The 18266-nt window shown below is 41.0% G+C and overlaps 2 protein-coding genes across 3 annotated transcripts in view; one reads left to right on the top strand and one right to left on the bottom strand.

Annotated features, from left to right (window-relative positions):
• Window positions 1–17438, bottom strand: part of LOC116219792 (zinc finger protein 208-like) — a 154649-nt gene extending 137211 nt beyond the window's left edge. The window contains exons 1-2 of the mRNA XM_031563724.2: window positions 17221–17438; window positions 15684–16814 (exon numbers count right to left, since the gene is read on the bottom strand). Coding sequence (XP_031419584.2) covers window positions 15684–16814; window positions 17221–17335 — 1246 coding nt within the window. The 5' untranslated portion in view covers window positions 17336–17438. The remainder of the gene's footprint in view (window positions 1–15683; window positions 16815–17220) is intronic.
• LOC116219772 lies at window positions 549–11133 on the top strand. 2 transcript variants are annotated; one of them, XM_031563668.2, is made up of 8 exons: window positions 549–767; window positions 3015–3272; window positions 7237–8159; window positions 8309–8405; window positions 8579–8683; window positions 9259–9434; window positions 9814–9915; window positions 10080–11133. In XM_031563668.2, exons 2-8 carry the CDS (start codon window positions 3180–3182, stop codon window positions 10933–10935), a joined length of 2352 nt encoding a protein of 783 aa, XP_031419528.1. In that variant the 5' UTR covers window positions 549–767; window positions 3015–3179; the 3' UTR covers window positions 10936–11133. The 2 variants fall into 2 exon arrangements, with proteins under 2 accessions (XP_031419528.1, XP_031419529.1); XM_031563669.2 differs by having other exon boundaries at window positions 550–767; window positions 3015–3136.
• Window positions 17439–18266: the final 828 nt, after the last annotated feature.

The following is an 18266-nucleotide window of genomic DNA, read 5'->3' as shown; positions in this document are numbered from 1 at the left end:
CCGTGCCATAAACAATCCCAGAACTGCCTGAAAACTGCAGCTAGAGTTGCTAGTGTAACAGGTTAGAAAAGCAGTTTGAAATAATTGCACAATATAGTCTGTTACCTGTATTTCAGTTTCTTTTTTATCTTTTATTTTGATATCACAAGCACACTGGTATTGGGGGTCTCTGGTAAAACACAACGCAGAAGTTACAGCGGTTACACTAGTAAATCACTGCATCTGCCTGCCGTTTTTGGTTGTTGTTTTTAAAGTTCGAAATTATCACGTTGCATCATGGGATGCAGTAGCCGACGACGTGAGCTCCGACTGTACAGGAGTAGTCATTTTTGTGTTTCGGAAAGTTTATATTTTTGTCATGCTGCAAACGACTCACTATTTATACGTCAAGATCAGTTTACAAAGCGCATACAGTTGGGTGCTTAGGATACCGCACTGTAGCGCTGTTTTACGTGTCAGGACATTTAGTTTGGTACACCGACTCCGACGTCGTTTTACTTCCTGAGGTTATTGGTGCTTATCGCTGCAGTCGTAGCTTCCTCACAGACAACGCGTTGTTAGCTCGGCAACGAAACGCACAGATGTAGTAGAAATGGTTCGTATAATAGCGTTTTAGGGTGGATTACCCGTAGCGAATACCAAAATAGCTATAGCCCGAAAGGAACAAAAGACAACTGTAAGAGGTCTGAAAGCGAACATTATGAGGCTATGACCCCGACTCGCCGAAGACATACATACGTTTCTGTGGAGCACACTTTACACATAAGGTAAGTCAAGTTATGATAACAAACGTATGTGCCATGTTTTGGCCTGTGTTTGTAAAGTTTTAGATCGTGCTCATATGCGTTTAGCTGTGGTAAACTTGACGATGCATGGTGGTGAGCAAAATCTCTGCTCAGGAGGACCCTGTAATGGAAGTGAATGTCCAGACATCCTAGATTCAACTTGCATCCTTGCATTCTAGCAAACAAACTTCTATAGAACAGGGTTTCTCAGCTTTTTGCCTACTGCTACTCCTCTCAAGACCCGGGCTCAAGAACGGCTTTATCGGAGTCCTTTGCTAAGACCTCGCCATATTCAACACACTGGTTATTCGTCTAACGCAATGATTTCCTATTGAATGTAGTTCGTGCGGATTGTCGTCAAGTCGTCTACATTTGGCTGTATTTGAAGTGGGAGAAGTTTCCGAATTTTCTGCATAAAAAAAACGATCTATTTTCTTAAGCTAACAGACCATGGCCTAGAGTGGGATAGGTCTGGAATTGCAAACAGGGCTAGTTTGTATTGGTGTGTAACATTACGTGAAGAGAGTAGGACCTTGTTAAAGCCGTTCGTGACAATAATGATTATTATGAGATGATGGCTAAAAATGTCATTGGAAAGTTACAGCAATAAATTACATCTGGAAATATGATTCGACAATATAGATAACTCTGTGGAAGTTGCATTTAAAAGCAAAAGGCAATTCCTCAAGTTGAGTACACAAGTGTGTGTCTCGTTTATTTTTACATGCAAAAACGAATGAATGACAAGATGGCGCTGCCCTGTAATCTAACAAGCATGGGGCTCGACGTCATCAACAACAATAGAATATTTAAAGGGACCGCTATCCCGGAACAGTCATACTTACGTGTCTAACATTACTTAAATAACTGCATGAAACAACAGTGTGTAGAACCACACTAAGAACAAGGGTGAATTATGAAGTCACATTCACTACAACTCTCCCTTATATAGCAATGATCTTTTTTGTCAAGAGCACAAAGGCAGGGTCGTGTCTGTACTCCTGTCGTGAAATGCCTCTGCCAACCCCTCCAATCTTGCGCTGGTGCAGTTTGATATTATGAACTGCTCAACAAGTTAACTGTTTTTAAAAGAAAAGCGACGGCACATTTTCTTTATCATAACAATACATGTCAAAGACTGGTGACACACGATGTTTTTATGCCCCAACCAGGTGCAATTGGAACGATCAGGGATTATGTTTGCCTGGGACTTGTCTTTTGTTTAGTTTTTTAAAGGTAGAATGACATTAGTAGGTTGGGGAGGTATAGATATTAAAATGGCATGTGTGATAAAAGAGAAAACATTGTTTTCTTTTGTATCCCTATATGTATGTGTTTTGTTCTTCTGAATACTGATTCTTGTGTTCATGATTAGGGCACCGTTCCTGTTGCCACCTAAATGCTCCTGCAGTCAAAAAGCACCGTTTGTTTTCACATTCTCCTTAAACATCTGCACAACATAGTTAAAAAGTCTTACAATGAACAGTAACTGAAGCTTAAATTTCGATTTCAAATTTCAGCCATGACACCAGACAAATGGGCAATGTTTCCATAAAAGTGGGTTTCCCAAAATAGGCAATGATTGTGTAATAATGTTCAAGTGCTTGCAAAAGTGGAACATTTATTATGATATACAGCACATTGCTTTCCTTATTTTTAAAAGTGCCAACAGAATGGGTCTTTGTAGCCTACATTGTACTTAATCCGTTTTAAAAAACAAAACACAAAAACTGTCTAAGATGAACTAAACTCAAAGATACTACTGGAAAATGGGGTAGAAATCATGACACCCCAGTGGGGGTCAGGGGTCAAAGGTGAACCCAGTGGCGTGTGGGAAACGTGTGGTGGCAGCGACGCCAGCTTTGAGGGGTTGACTCAGTCCAGTATTGAGTTGGAACCGGCAACCACAAAATGGCTGTTAAATGTAATCCCATTGTGTGTAAAAACAATGTTGTTTTTCGCCCCTGACATGCTTCTAATGTAGATGATTTCTGTAGTTTCTGTTTCTGTAGGAAATGACTGTAGAAACCTTAAGCGCACACTGGCACCAAAAGCCTCCACACATTTCAGGCGCCACGTTCATTAGCATTCAAATGCTTTTTGTGGTTTCAGGCTTCTTGTCTGGCCTTTTTACTAACTACCTCTTTTTACAATAGAGATAACTCTCCCTTATATACAGTGGTGGAATGTAACAAAGTATTTTTGTTGTTGTTGTTGTTGTGGTTTCAGGCTTCTTGTCTGGCCTTTTTACTCTAAGGACCAACTACCCCTGCTGTTCTGTTTCCTGTCATACACGCTCGATGGTGTTTTGAGCCCTCAACGTCGTCTTCAAGGCAGCGGCTGCCTGGAAGGTGGCTGGAAGGTGGTCCCGCCCCCAAAACTCTGAGCCAATCAATGCGCTACCCACTTGGAGCGCATATTCAAACTTTCTGTTTAGCGCTCTCATTCCACCTCTCAACCAACTGTGAAAGCTCCACATTTTCAAAGGTACGTAGCTAATATATTTATATTTTAAACATGAAATAGCTGATAGTGTTTGCTTTAGGGCTGTACATGTAAGATGGGCCGGCTAATGTTATCTTTACCATGCAATATGTTAACCATATTTAAAGATAGATTATGCTAATTTTAGCTGTGGTAATGTCATTTCAACCTGCTAGCTAGCTAAATCTGGTTAAAACATTAGGTAACAGTGAGCCTACAAAGTAAGATTAATTACTGTAGATCAGGGGTTCTCAAACTTTTGCAAGCTGGGCCCCCCCAAAGCTGGTTAGGGGTAGTTGGGGCCCCCCCATCCCCAGGGCCGCTGGCGCCCGCGGCCCGCCGCCACCGCCCTCAACTACACCACCATATATAGATAGATAGATACCGTAGATAGCATACTGTTATTGATAGGCCTGACATGTCAAGGTTAGGCTATTGTTATTGTTAGGCCCATACAGACAATTATTATAACTATTATTATTATTATTATTGTTATTATTATTATCAGTAATAGTAGGCCTATTAGTAGGCTATTCATTAGTATCACCATCATTATGTTATTATTATTATTATAATTAATGATTATCGACTTATTATTATTATTATTATCGTATTATCATAATAATAATAAGTGTTATTATTGCTATCATTAGGATACTGTTATTATTATGGGCCTCTTGTGATCTTTACAACAAAAAAACCTACAGGTCTGTCAATGTGAGACATGAGCCTGCTTTGCACTGCAAAGGTCCTCAAATCTTGGGGCAATGTTTGACAAACAACATATCCTCAGGTCATCCTCGATCTGTGTGCGGTTGCGGTATTTAGTTTTGAGCGCAGTCAGTCTTGAAAAGCGTGCCTCGCACAAATATGTCGACGCAAAAAGCAGGAGCATTTTTAAGGCTATGTCGCAAAGCTGATCATTGCTACCCAGAATGACGAAAGAGGGGAGATGCTAAAGTCTACTGTCACTCTTCAGCTGCTCTTTCATGTCTACTGGCAGCTCGTCTGCTGAGCAGAGAAATGGATCCCGAACTCAGGCGAATGAACGGTAGTCCTCTTTGTAGGACCCAAACTGATTTCTGATATTCAGCGAGATATTGACATAGGTATTGAGCTGAGTTTAGCTCCTGTCATTATTCTACACGTCTTGCGCGGCCGGCAAAATCAGTGTTTCGGCAATTGTATGGGGTTTGCCAAGCTTAGCAATTCTATGAGCAACTACATAAGATGCCTCCAGACACTGCTTGGAGATGGTAGTTCGTTGTTGCTGGAGGCCATCACGTTTATGTTTAAAGAAGTCCACAGGCTTCTCTTTCTGACTTTTACGAATCAGAAACGTGTCCATAGTTGTGTTTGTTTGCTGATACAGTGTGTGTGAAGTTAATAAAGTTCTAATTTCAACGTCGTGTTCTTGTATGTGTGGTTGTGAACAACTTGCACACGAATAATGGATAAGGCTGTGCTAGGCAATGATTCCTAACAAAACGAACTGTACACAATGTAGACAGGGACAGCACAAAATAGTATTCAAGTGCTGGTGTTTTATTTGTTGCAACACGGTGGTTGATCAAAAAATGTAAAGGTAGATGTTAAGGAGAAAAGGGCTAGCTGCAGTTGGAAGTAGGTAGCTAGCTAGGCTAGCTCTCGGGGCTACGAGCTTTTTCAAAAGACTGTGGAGAAAATTACTCCTTACAATAGGCTACGAATAGACCTACTGCAAGTGCAGTTAGGTATTACTAAGGAAGGAGTGAGTCTTTAAAAAGACTGTTTATAAAGCAATGAATATCTGAATGATAGAGGAAACAAGAGAAATTGAACAAACTCTGCAGAGTGTTGTCTCAGGGTGAGCGCTTACCATGTCTGCGGTTTTTTTTTATACTCGGAAGCTTGGGTGCAACTCGCGTTCAAATGATAAGACTCCGTTTAGATTGGTGGATCAGGAGCAAAACCGTATTTGATTAGTTTGGGTCAGTCCAGCCCCTTGCATTTCGCCACTGAGGGAGCTTTCACTAACCAGTGACAGGTCAGCGGTCGTTTTTTGTTTTCTCCGTCTGTGACATCGCGCCCCCCCTGGAGAGTGTTCGGGCGCGCCCCCCACTTTGAGAACCACTGCTGTAGATTAATCACTGTATTTTAGTGATTGTTAATGGTTAGTGGTTAGTGGTTATCTTTCAAATGACTTTGAGACTGGTTGACTTCCAGGCTACTTTGGAATAAGGATAACTCTGAGGCAGCCACCTGTCTTTAGATAACTCTGAGGCATCTTGAGTGATGTTGACTGCAAGGCTGCCTAGTAGGGATGGGAAGATTCACCGGTTCGTATCGATGCACCGGCATAAAAGCTCACGATGCGATGGCCCGGATCAAAAAAGTGTGCACCGGATACAATGTGGGATGAATCGCAATGCATCGTTTCTAAAATGTTTGCATCGGTATAATCCGTTGTATTTATATAGAATCGTCTGTAGGCGAACACCATTTAATATTTAGAAATGTGACCAATGATTTGTGACCAATCATTTTATATTTAGATAGATTCCCCCTTTCTAACTGTTTCTTAAGCGCGCTCTCATCTCCACTGCTGTCAGTGGCCGTCTGTCGTGAAGTCTCTTGGCCAAGTTTCGCGGGAGTTGGAGGCGTGTCCGGGAGAGTGTTACCATGGCGGTTAGAGTTAGACGTCCCTAGAACTTGTAATAAATCCAAGGTTTGGCAACACTTTGGATTTACGAAGAAAGATGGGAAATTCGATAAGACCCATGCAATCTGCAAAATATGTCGTGCTGCCATAAAGTACACAAGCAGCACGGCATATTTAGGTACTCACCTGAAGAGGCGACATGGTGACACGGATTCAGCTATGGCTACAGTGGCTAGCTCCACCAGTACACCTAGCAAGCAGACTGAGCAAAGTATTGCCACTTTTTTGCATGCCCCGCTGGCTACCAACTCAGCTCGTTCAAAGGCAAAAACCGAAGCCATTGCCTTCTTAATTTGTAAAAATATCCAGCCTTACAGTGTTGTAGAAAACGAGGGCTTCCAAGCTACACAAGCTAACCAGCTAGCGAAACCGTTAGCTTACGCTAGCCAGCTAGTAACCTCTGAAAGAGTGTTCAGCACAGCTGGTGACATAGTTACAGCACATCGCAGTTTGCTTCATCCTGATCATGTGGATCAACTCATATTCCTAAAGAAAACCCTTAAAATAGGACAAATTAGTTAAATTTAATGTAAGAGGCAGTTGATCAACATGTTTAGGATGAAGGCTATAGTTAAAAAAACACATACACATACAGTACATGTTATCTTTTGTCAGAGACATTGTTAATGATTTGTTGTCTGACAAATAAATGAATCATTATGTACCATATTAAATTGCATAGAATTATATTCTTTTGCATCGCATCTCGTTGAATCGCATCGTGTCGAATCGCATCGTGTCGAATCGCACTGCATCGCAATAGGGGTGAATCGTATCGTATCACATTAGTAGCTGCTTTTATGTATCTTTAATGTATCGGATCGTTGGCAGTGTATCGAGATATGTATCGCATCGTCTTCAGTGATGGAGATGCACATCCCTACTGCCTAGTCGTTGGTATACAGGTTAACTCACAGGCATCCAGTTGGTTTTAGATACCTGTAAGGCATCTAGACGGACAGATTAAGAGGGGCTGACTCTTTCAGGGAGATTACTAATAGTTTACTCAAGGGCAGATGGTGAGGATAATAACTTTTGTTGAAAGTAACTTGATTCCTAACAGGTTTATAGGCTTTATAATAGACTACAGGTGACTTTGTGACAGCCAGTGGAGAGGAATCTAGGCATGGTGGATTAACGTTGTGCTCCAGACTGCTTAACACTGACCATGTAGCCTATAGTTCAGGTCATCACAAGATAAAATAGTTTAGTATGTGTGTCTTAGGGAGTCATAGGCTTATGTTTTCATACTTTTTCCCCGTTCAGGCAATGGAGAAGCATTGGCTGAAGTCAATCGAAGATGGCTTAAAGAAGGAAAGGGACCCTAGAATAAAGCGATCCTTTGATATTCTTGAAGAGAATATTCCTGAGGATGTTTTCATGAGGAATCGCCTTGATAGGATAAATGAAATGGAGAAAGGAAGATTCCTTTATAAAAAAAAAAGACCAAATGTAATTCAGTGGAGGTGTGAGCGATCCCGCCATTCAACCGGATCGTCAACGGGAGATCCAATGAAGACAAGGGCAAATTCTTGCCCAGCGTATGTGTCCTTTCAGTTCGTAAGCTCAGTCAGTTTTCGAGGTTGTATTGTCAGAGAAATGTGCGAACACAGTGGCCATGACCTCACCAATATGGAAGAAAATGCAATCAATCGCATCAATGAGGATTTGGTCGAATTCATCCATGACTGTATTTCCAAAGGGGTCTCTAATAGTGCCATTCTATTGAAAGCCACGGACTGGTCACAGAGGCTTGGAAAAACGAACCTTGGGGACAGAACATACTTTGTCACTCCAAAGGACATTGTTGGAATAAGAAGAAGCTTCAACAAATACATTAATTTGGATGGCAATGACTGTATATCAGTGGCAAAACTCATGAAGGCTGACCTGAAAGACAGTGTTTTACTGTACCAACCACTGTCACATAGTGAAGACCAACCCCTCATCATTGTCTACAGTTCAGCATGGCAGCTTGAGCAGCTGAAAAAATTTGGAGGGAAGATGATTTTTTTGGATGCGACCTATAAAAGTGTCACCCAGTATGGCTTTGCTTTTTATGCTGTCATGGTCAAAAATGATGAGGGCAAAGGAATACCTGTGTCATTTTTTATTTTGAGTCAAGAGACATCCTCAACATTAGAGATTTGTCTTACCAAGCTTAAAGAGGCAGCAGATCTCACACCAAGGTAAGCAATTTCAAAAACTCCTGTAAAAGACTTCCCTTTCTTGTTGAAAACATACTTCAATTGTTATTTACACTCTGCAAAGCCACATTACTATCGCCTTACATTTTATTATGATTTCATTGAGCTTACTGTCCTGTTTCCATTCCCAGATGTGTTATGGTTGACCGGGATCAGAAAGAAATCAAGGCAATCAAGACTGTCTTTCCACATGCATCTGTGTTGCTTTGCTGGTTTCATGTACTTCAGGTATGTGTAACAAACCAAGTGAGTTCACAAGGGCCAATACTGTTATCAAACCATGAAAAAGAATATTCTTTTACACAGGGTTTAAATGCACTTTATAAAAGGCTGATAGGACTTTTAAAACGATCTGACCATTCATCAGTACTTCCTCAAATGTTAATGTTTTTGTCATGTAGGCAATCCACCGTTGGGTTGTTAAACAAGATGGAGGCCATGTCCAAGATCCAGCTGTGAGAAACATCATCGTTCAAGGAATATTTTCTCTAAAGCAATGTCGCACAGTTGAGTGCTCTTTTCTGTCTTTTCACACCTTTTCGAAAAACGTTTGACACAGCTGTCATTGCAAATTTCCAAATTCCATTTGGATTACTATCTTGAACAAATGGAAAGCTTCTATTCACAACCCAAAGATATTTTCAACATACAGTTATATATGAATGTTCAAAGTCTGTCTGGAAATCTCCCCCTCCATAATTCTTCAATCCACAACTCATTATGCATATAAAATGCCCTTTGCTATTTACAGGCGTGGGTCAAAGAGGCAAACGACATATAGAGTAAATGTGAAAATATCCATGATTTGATGAAAAAGGGTTGTTAAAAAAATTGGGATGTTACTGGGCTGTGTCATTAGTCTGAAATCCCATTGGTCCGACATGCCATTAGTCCGACCATACACTAGACCAGTAACTACACTACACCATTTCCAGACCCTAGCCACTCTAATCACAGGTCTAGTGTATGGTTGGACTAATGGGATGTCAGATTAATGAGCAGCTCTCAACTATATTCTTTCCAATTGCAGAATTGCAATTGCATTTGACTTGACTTTTTACTTAATTTCACTTATTTGTAGGAGAGAGTATTCCACGAAACTGCTAAGAGAGTCCTTGAACAAATCAAGACGGCAACCGGGGCGACCAGAGTGTCAAAATACCTCCGAGAGACCTGGCTGCATTGTGGGGCTATGTGGGCCAACTTTGGCCGAATGTTTTTCCACCACCAAAGTGAGACCAACAATGCTGTGGAGAGGTGAGCAAACTTCACTTTTGAATAGTTATAATAATAATATAATAATAAAACTCTATTTATATAGCACCTTTCATGCAAAAGAATGCAGCTCAAAGTGCTTTACAGCAAATACATAATATGCACAAAGAAATGACATGCACATCAAAGAAACATCAAAAGACATCAAAGAAACATAACAAAGATATAGTGCAAAAAAAATAAAATTATAATTATAGAGATATATTTAATCCAACCCCTTAATATCACCAGTAGAGATTTAAATTAAATTAAAAGTATTTATATATATATATATATTTATAGATTCATGAGTGAAATTATTACTTATGGATATATGTTTTTTTCTGACACAACATTTATTTGCATAATTGTAATTTCAAAGGTTTTTCAACGGATTGAAATACAATTTCCTTGGAGGATATTGCAACAAAAGATTGGATGACCTACTACTAATCCTCCATAACCATGTGGTGAAGTACTACGGGTAAGTCTGTGTATTTTCATATTTAGGAAGTTAAACGCAATATGATTCATGGTTAATCTTAAGTGTTAATCTTTAAACATATGCAATATCATCTTCATTAAGGTGAATTATTCGAGGTCAGTTTATGCTGACAATGATTACCCTTGCCCTTGTGTTTTGTTCAGCCAACTTGATGAGCTCGTTAATGCTGGTCGAGCCCCCACAAAAGGATCCCAAGAAAGTGTCATATCAGCTGAAAGGATGAGGTCTCATGGGCTCGACCAAAACATCCAGTATTTGTCTGAGGCCCGCTTCAGTGTACCCTCAGAAAGCAAGCCTGATGTGTTTTATGAAGTTGACTTACTGTACAGTGTTTGCCAGTGTCCAGTCAATGGACAAGGTCAGAAATGTAAACACATAGTGTTAGCTCAGATGGTGTCTGATGGTATGATTGACACAGCTGCACTCAGAGAAGACACAGCAAATATGCTATGTGCAACCAACAGTTTTGTAAGTGATGAGACAACAGTGATGGTGCAAAATGGAGAAAATGTGGGTATTGTGAATCTTGCAAAACAGCAGTGTTCTTGCTTGGCAAGCAGTTATGGGGAAGTATGTGTGTGTCTGTTGGTGGCCAACAAAATTAGTGAATCAACACTGTCAACCACTGCCTCACAGCCAACCACACCTGTGGACCAGGAAAATATAGAAACAGAGAGTGAGCCACCAGTTCACCAGGCAAAATACTGCATTAAGGACATGATTTATGATTTGAGGAATTGGTGTGAGTCAGAGGAGTATCAGCCATCACTTGGCCTTTATACAGCAGTGAAACATACACACCAGCTCGCCTTTGGCCGCTTCAAAACGGTCTTTAACAAAAGAAAGACTGAGCGACTGCACAAATACAGGAAACACATTGAACTTAGCAAAAGACGAATTGCAAACTATTCAAAGACAGACCACAACAAGCGGCAGATACAAACTGTCCATCACGACGGGGCATTTAAGCGCAAGCGAAGACAGCGAACCCGTAAGTAGTCTTTCCCCAGTTTTCCGACCTGTCCCACACTGCCCCAATATAGTGTATTAAATTCTGCCATCCTTAGCCCTTACTAAGCTGTTTGTGTGTGAAATTTTATTTTTACCATTTTCACATTATTCTGTACCAACTTGGTTACTGTGTGTATGAGGGTTGTACTTGGCTTTTATTTTCAATAAAGAATACGTCACACCCCATCAGTCATGTCTCTCCTCCATCATGTGTGTCCTCTGATGATATTTTTTTTTTAAAATAATTATTGTAAGTTGGGGTTTCATTAACTTGTAACACTCTACTGGAATAAACCCTTATGTGAAGCTGTAGAAATTAGTGTTGAAATATTGTGTTACCATGACTATTTGCCTTAATCCACATGCCTAACATGTCGGATCTGTAATTTACACCATGCGATTTCAGGCCCAGCTAGCTAAATTATCAGACTAGTTAAATCAAGATGCCAAGTTCAATACACTTCCAATTCAATACACATACACAGTGATGTAGAACATCAAGTTATTTAATTAATGAATTAACACAACAAACAACAGAATTTTTTTTTGTTAATTGTTAATATTTACAATGTGTGTGTCAACACACTTTTTAAAAACATCCACCACCACCTCTACCATTCCTGGCCCCAAGGTGTGCGTTAGGAGACCAAATTGCTCATTTGAGCTCACCTGGTTGGCGAGGTGCTGGAGCTGTTGTCTGGAGGAAAAGATAAAAACATGAATTCAGGATAAATAATGTCTATTATACCTGTCAGAGCCCAGATATAGGATGTGGAATATTGCAAATTACTTGAACTCCGTGGCTCTCCCTGTGGCCACGGTGGGTTCTGATGCAGGCAGCATGGCCACTTCATTAAATTCGATGCTCCTGGCAGCCAGAGCACCGACAGAGGAGCACAGGTCCTTGGCTTCGCCTTAACAGAAATGGGAAAGACATATCATGACACGAACACAGTATTAAATTCAGATTTGATGCACATACCAATGTGACAATGAAACACTTATTGACACTGGGGTGTAATAGTTTGGAGCTGGCTTTCTGAAGTTCTTTCTTGATATCAATTTATGTAAAAAGTGCCGTTACAAGAATAGTGTGTGGAATTGAACTGTACCCTCTGACAGCTTTGAGCAAAGTGAAGTGACTTGGGTGACTGTGCCCGGAGTCACCCCGACCTCCTGCAGCTGCTGCCTGAGGTCCCTCTTCAGATTCTTATTGGTCCTCAGGAGCGCAGTGAGGGTGTTAAGAGACATGCTCTCAGGGAGAGCAGTCCTCCTCCTGATCTCCTCCACCGTTATCTGGTATCTTTGTAAATATAATTTCTGAGAGTCACACTCAAAGAAGGTTTCAATGTTTCAACAATATTATTCGTAACAATAATATTAGGATTTCATTACTTCTTTACATACAGTACAGCAAAAGCAAAGTATGTGACATGGTAGTAGACACGGCTCCGATGCACCAGCGGCCGTACCTAAGGCACAAGCAGCACCAGAAGCCGCATCTGCGGCAGCAGCACCTGCTGCACCAGCATCGGGGCCTCGGCGGCCATCACCAGCTTCCTCTTCCACCCATCATGGTAGGGTATTATCCGAGGCCGTCCTTCAGACACAGAGGGACTTGAATGAGTCTGTTAGTGAGGTTGTTGCCGAACTCTGTCCGCTATTGAGGGTTCTTTGAACAAACGTGCCTAAATAAAACATTCTGAAGAATGTGAACATGTGTGCATTTATTCTTATCAACATTATGTACCTGTTGGTAGAGTTGGTGAATCAGCTCCCGTCTTCTCAGCGCAGTGATGTGCGTGTTCCAGCCAGATGGAAAGGGAGGGTGGTCATCTTGGTCCATGCGCATTTCGTCTTCTCCTAGCTCTATGCCATTGCTTAGACAGATGTTGTGTAGCACACAACAGGCTAGGATGATCTGGCAAACCTTTTCGGGGTCATATAGCAGTCTCCCTCCCGATGCATCGAAACATCGCCACCTTCCCTTCAGCATGCCTATGCTGCGCTCCACTACCGACCGTGCACGGGCATGTGCTGTATTGAAGTGGGCTTCCTAGGCTGTCTGAGTGTGCGCAATCGGGATGAGAAGACATTGGGAACCCTGTTTTACGCAGGAAATCCTCTTTCACATTTTGCTGTTCCTGGGCACTGTATGGAAATCTAAAAAAAAATGCGGACATAGAGGGATAATACCGCAAAGAACATCGGGCAAAATTCTGCTTAATGATGACTGGTCTCCAATTTCTCGTTGGAACGTTCCTGTAGCCAGGAAGCCAGAAAACCTGAACCTGAACGGGTATGGCCTGGTTGCATCTGATGCGTCTCTGTAGACGGGGGCCCATTTGGGCTCAAAGCTCTAACAGAGCCGTTCTTGGCAAGCGATACCTGCTTATCAGCCATACATCATCCTGTGTCAAAAAGTCAGTTATCAATATCCTCTAACAACGCGAATGCAGCCATATCTCCTACTGAAAACTAAGCCACTATTCAACTTTTCATAAGCTATAGATTGAGCGAAATGTTTTACACTTGTGGAATTAAAAATGAATACCTATTAGACGTGAATTTCATTCATTCTGTGAATTATTGTAATTGTTTTATTGATTTTATTGATCGAAACATTAATTTGGACTTTCGCCATTAGCCCTAATGGTGACGGTGGTGGTGACGATGATGATGATGAAACTGCGTGTCAGCGCTCGGAGAGTTCCGAATTCCTGCAGTACTCCAGTATTGCCACAAGGAAATATACTTGAGCGATATACAGTGCCCTCCACAATTATTGGCACCCCTAGTGAATATGAGCAAAACAGAATTGTAGAGGTTAGTTGAGTCTTGGGGTCAGAAAGTCTCCAAAACTACCATCAGACGCCACATACATCACCACAAGTTGTTTTGGAGGGTTGCCAGAAAAAAGCCTCTGCTGTCAATCAACAACAAACTAAAGCGCCTACAGTTTGCCAAATGTAAGTCAGACTTTCAATGGGACAGAGTTATATGGTCAGATGAGACCAAAATAAAGCTTTTTGGCAACAAACATCAAAGGTGGGTTTGGCGTAGACAGAAAGATAGCCATACAGAAAAGACCCCCATACCCAATGTGAAGTATGGTGGCGGATCTTTGATGTTGTGGGGCTGTTTTTCTTCCATATGATTCAGTCTTAAAATGTATGAAAGCCTGTGCGCTGTTGCAAAAATTTAGGGAAAGTCCCACAACAAACATCTTCTCATGAATCCCCCTGACCCTTCTTCTCGACTCCCCTCTGCTATGACCATGTTATGTGTTACATCAGTTCCCTTCCCCCTCTGCTATGACCATGTTATGTGTTCCATCAGTTCCCTTCCCCCTCTGCTATGACCATGTTATGTGTTACATCAGTTCCCTTCCCCCTCTGCTATGACCATGTTATGTGTTCCATCAGTCCCCTTCCCCCTCTGCTATGACCATGTTATGTGTTACATCAGTTCCCTTCCCCCTCTGCTATGACCATGTTATGTGTTCCATCAGTTCCCTTCCCCCTCTGCTATGACCATGTTATGTGTTACATCAGTTCCCTTCCCCCTCTGCTATGACCATGTTATGTGTTACATCAGTTCCCTTCCCCCTCTGCTATGACCATGTTATGTGTTACATCAGTTCCCTTCCCCCAAGGGTGAGAAACATTTTAGACAGAATTCTAATCTCCCTCTGGACATGCTCCAGAACTGTGTAATATAATTATCAAAGTTTGCAGTACTTCAGTACTGCAGTACTTCACTCCATACTTCCATACTTCCATACTTCCCACAAATGCCTTACTGATATACTGAAACCCTTTCCAAAATGCTAAATAAAACCCACATGGAAAAATATGCTTACTATTTCTAGTTTTGGTCCTGTCCTCAGATATACCTCAACCCATCATAAAACCCTATCCATTATTCCAGTACCTATATTTTAGTTATCCCTTTTCATATCTATGCAGTACATGATCACCTACACAAATACACCTTTCAGCGTAAAATATTCCCCAAAAGTTGTATCCTACTCCTTGACTCTTATTATAGATGCTAAAACATAGCATTATGCTAATGTATTACCCCGAACCTCTCATAAATAGGGCGACCAAAACCCTATTTCCAAAATGTTCTCTAATACCTCCCCCTCGTGCACTGACCCCCAAGTCATGTGCACCAATGAATAGAGCTACTAACAATGTATGTTTCAATCTGCTGCTTGTCAATTACATATTGTACACACTCACGCCCTCCCCTACATACTGAAAAAAAAACACTGACTTCAAGTTTTTTTTTTCTTTTAATTCAATTCATGTTTTAATCTCTACCCCACCACACGTTTCAAATATGAAGAAATAATACTTTATCATGTACATCACATTTGGATTGAAACTCATCTTATCAAAAATATTTCAATAATGATAATACATGATGGACTGTCAGGGGAGCACACCATTTCAATAGGTCCTCTGGTGTCTCTTGAGAGCAGACATCCTACTAAAGGTCTTTCCACACTGAGAACACTGATGGGGCTTTTGCCCAGTATGGATCTTCATGTGTGTTTTTATTTTTTTTCAAATTCAATTTATGTTTTAATCTCTACCCCAACACACGTTTCAAAGTTAAAAAAATACTTCATCTTGTACATCAAACGTGGTTTAAAACTCAGCTCATCAATAAATATTTCAGGAAGTGATACTCCAGCATGTATTAGCAGGGCAGCATATCATTTGAATGGATCCTCTGGTGTCTCTTGAGACATGACATTTGCCTAAAGCTCTTTCCACACTGAGAACATTTATGTGGTTTTTCTCCAGTATGTGTAGTCTGATGGACGATGAGATTAGATCTATTCCTGAAACCCTTCCCACATGTAGTACACTTATACAGATTTTCCCCAGTATGGATCATCTGGTGTGATTTGAGATGAGACATTTCTCTGAAGGCCTTTCCACACTGAGAACACTGATAGGGCTTTTTCCCAGTATGGATCATTTGGTGATTCTTGAGATTAGTCATTCGATTAAAGGCCTTTCCACATGTACTGCACTTGTGTGGCTTTCCCCCAGTATGGATCCTCTGGTGTTTCTTGAGATCAGACATTGAACTAAAGGCCTTCCCACATGTACTGCACTGGTGTGGCTTTTCCCCAGTATGGATCCTCTGGTGTGTCTTGAGAGAAGACATTTTACTACAGCCCTTCCCACATGTACTGCACTGGTGTGGATATTCCCCAGTATGGATCCTCTGGTGTGTCTTGAGATCAGACATTGAACTAAAGGCCTTCCCACATGTACTGCAATGGTGTGGCTTTTCCCCAGTATGGATCTTCTGGTGTGTCTTGAGAGTAGACATTCTACTACAGCCCTTCCCACATGTACTGCACTGGTGTGGATATTCCCCAGTATGGATCCTCTGGTGTGTCTTGAGAGCAGACAAGTGACGAAAGGCCTTCCCACATGTAGAGCACTGGTGTGGCTTTTCTCCAGTATGGATCCTCTGGTGCATCTTGAGAACAGACAATTGTCTAAAGGCCTTCCCACATGTACTGCAATGGTGTGGCTTTTCCCCAGTATGGATCTTTTGGTGTGTCTTGAGATTAGATATGTGACTAAAGGCTCTCCCACATGTACTGCACTGATGGGGCTTTTCTCCTGTGTGTATTTGTTGATGAATTGCAAGATCGGAACGTCTAGCAAATGTTTTGAAACACTGGGGGCATTCATGTTGTTCCTTCCTGGTGTCCAGTCGCTGATGTGATTCCTGGTATGAAGTCTTTCTGCACCGGGGGGGGTTTTGGCGTCTCTCTTTGTTTCTTTTTTCCTCAGAGTTTCCACTTTTGTTAGCTTGGATCCTTTGAATGTGTCCTAAAATATTATAAATAAAGTTCAGCAATATGTTCTTTCTCCTCCTCTATCTGGGCTGTAATTTCTACAACACTGGTACATATTTGTGATATGTTTTTTGACATATTGGTTATTTGATAGAAATCACTTGGAAGTTACTTAGTATAAAAGTGTCTACCAAGAGACTAAATGTAAATGTAAACAGAGATGAACACACAATTGAGTTACAGAATTAGAGAAAAAAATTATGGCAGACGCTTTCTCTCTTTTAATTGTAAAGGACTGCAAATATTATCCCATGACTAAAATATACCCACAGTATTTATGTTCATTGAATAAGTCTCACGTTGTAAAGCACAAGTTGGCAATTCTCTAAAATTCATGCTTTGTAAATATACACAAACCTAACAATAAACAAGCAACTTACTTGTAGGTGAAGAGGCGAAGTCACCATATTCTCTTGAATCAAATTCTTCTTCCTCTTTGATTTCCATTGGTGAACAGTTTTCTTCTTTCAAGGTCATGATGGTAGACGTGTACATTTCGGCCTTGCATTCATATTCCTGTCCAGGCTTTTCTTCCACTGTCTTAAAGGTAGACAGATACTCTTGTAGGAAATCATCAAATTCTTCTTCTTTTATCTCCTTTTTCACTGAAGTGGGCAGTTGTGATGGTTCAGTAAATCCAGACATTTCTGAGTTCAGATCTGTTTTGGAAAAAGAAAATTGGTCACACTATCCTTTGATGCAAGGACACAGTGATAATCTGCAAAGAAAGAACTACAGTATAGTTGAACTGCTGGTGAATTACACATACAGTATACTTCCAGAGCATACTAGTGCCAGCCCTAAAAAGGTGAGTTTAGTAATCTGACTCTGTGGTGTTAATATTTCTTAATATATTGCTGTCTGACCTACTATCTTACTGGATTCAAACCTAGCCAATCAGCCCTTTGGAATGCAAACTAGCATCATAAAGCATTATGGGAGGGAATTTAATGTCTATGAGCACCGTTTACACATCTGATGGTCCTCAGGTGGGCATGGCCATAGCTCAGCCTGCAGAAACTCCACAGAGGAGTCTAGTATGGGGCTGGGGGTGTGAACTGAAAAGTGAGTCGAAGGATGGTGAGGGAAGGTGGGGGTTGACTTGTACACTGAAGGAAACTTCTATTCTGCCTCAAGGCTTGTTTATACTGTATGCATATGTGAGTATTTATGTAAGCATGTGTGTGTATTTCATTCTGATATAAGGATAGAGACTACAAATACTACAAGAGCGTATGCAATTCACAACAATAATAATAACAATTATAGCTTCATTATTTGGCAGTACTCCAACTTAAAAAACATTGACAAAATGCAAAGGTTTTACAATACATCTCATCCTCAACATGAAGCTATTAGAAGTGCTATGTCTGAACTGATCAATGGCCATCAGGGTTTTAGCAGTGCCTGCCTCCAGAACTGCCCT

Source organism: Clupea harengus, chromosome 26 (genome assembly GCF_900700415.2).
Source record: "Clupea harengus chromosome 26, Ch_v2.0.2, whole genome shotgun sequence".
Classification (NCBI taxonomy): Eukaryota; Metazoa; Chordata; class Actinopteri; order Clupeiformes; family Clupeidae; genus Clupea; species Clupea harengus.
This window is presented reverse-complemented; position numbering and strand designations above follow the sequence as displayed.

Bases quoted from the DNA above. Each gene is read 5' to 3' on its own strand.
- LOC116219772 (XM_031563668.2), top strand. From the start codon at position 3,180: ATGCGCTACCCACTTGGAGCGCATATTCAAACTTTCTGTTTAGCGCTC. The intron at 8,406-8,578 runs GTATGTGTAACA...TTTGTCATGTAG, and splicing joins GCTGGTTTCATGTACTTCAG to GCAATCCACCGTTGGGTTGT. The intron at 9,916-10,079 runs GTAAGTCTGTGT...TGTTTTGTTCAG, and splicing joins CATGTGGTGAAGTACTACGG to CCAACTTGATGAGCTCGTTA.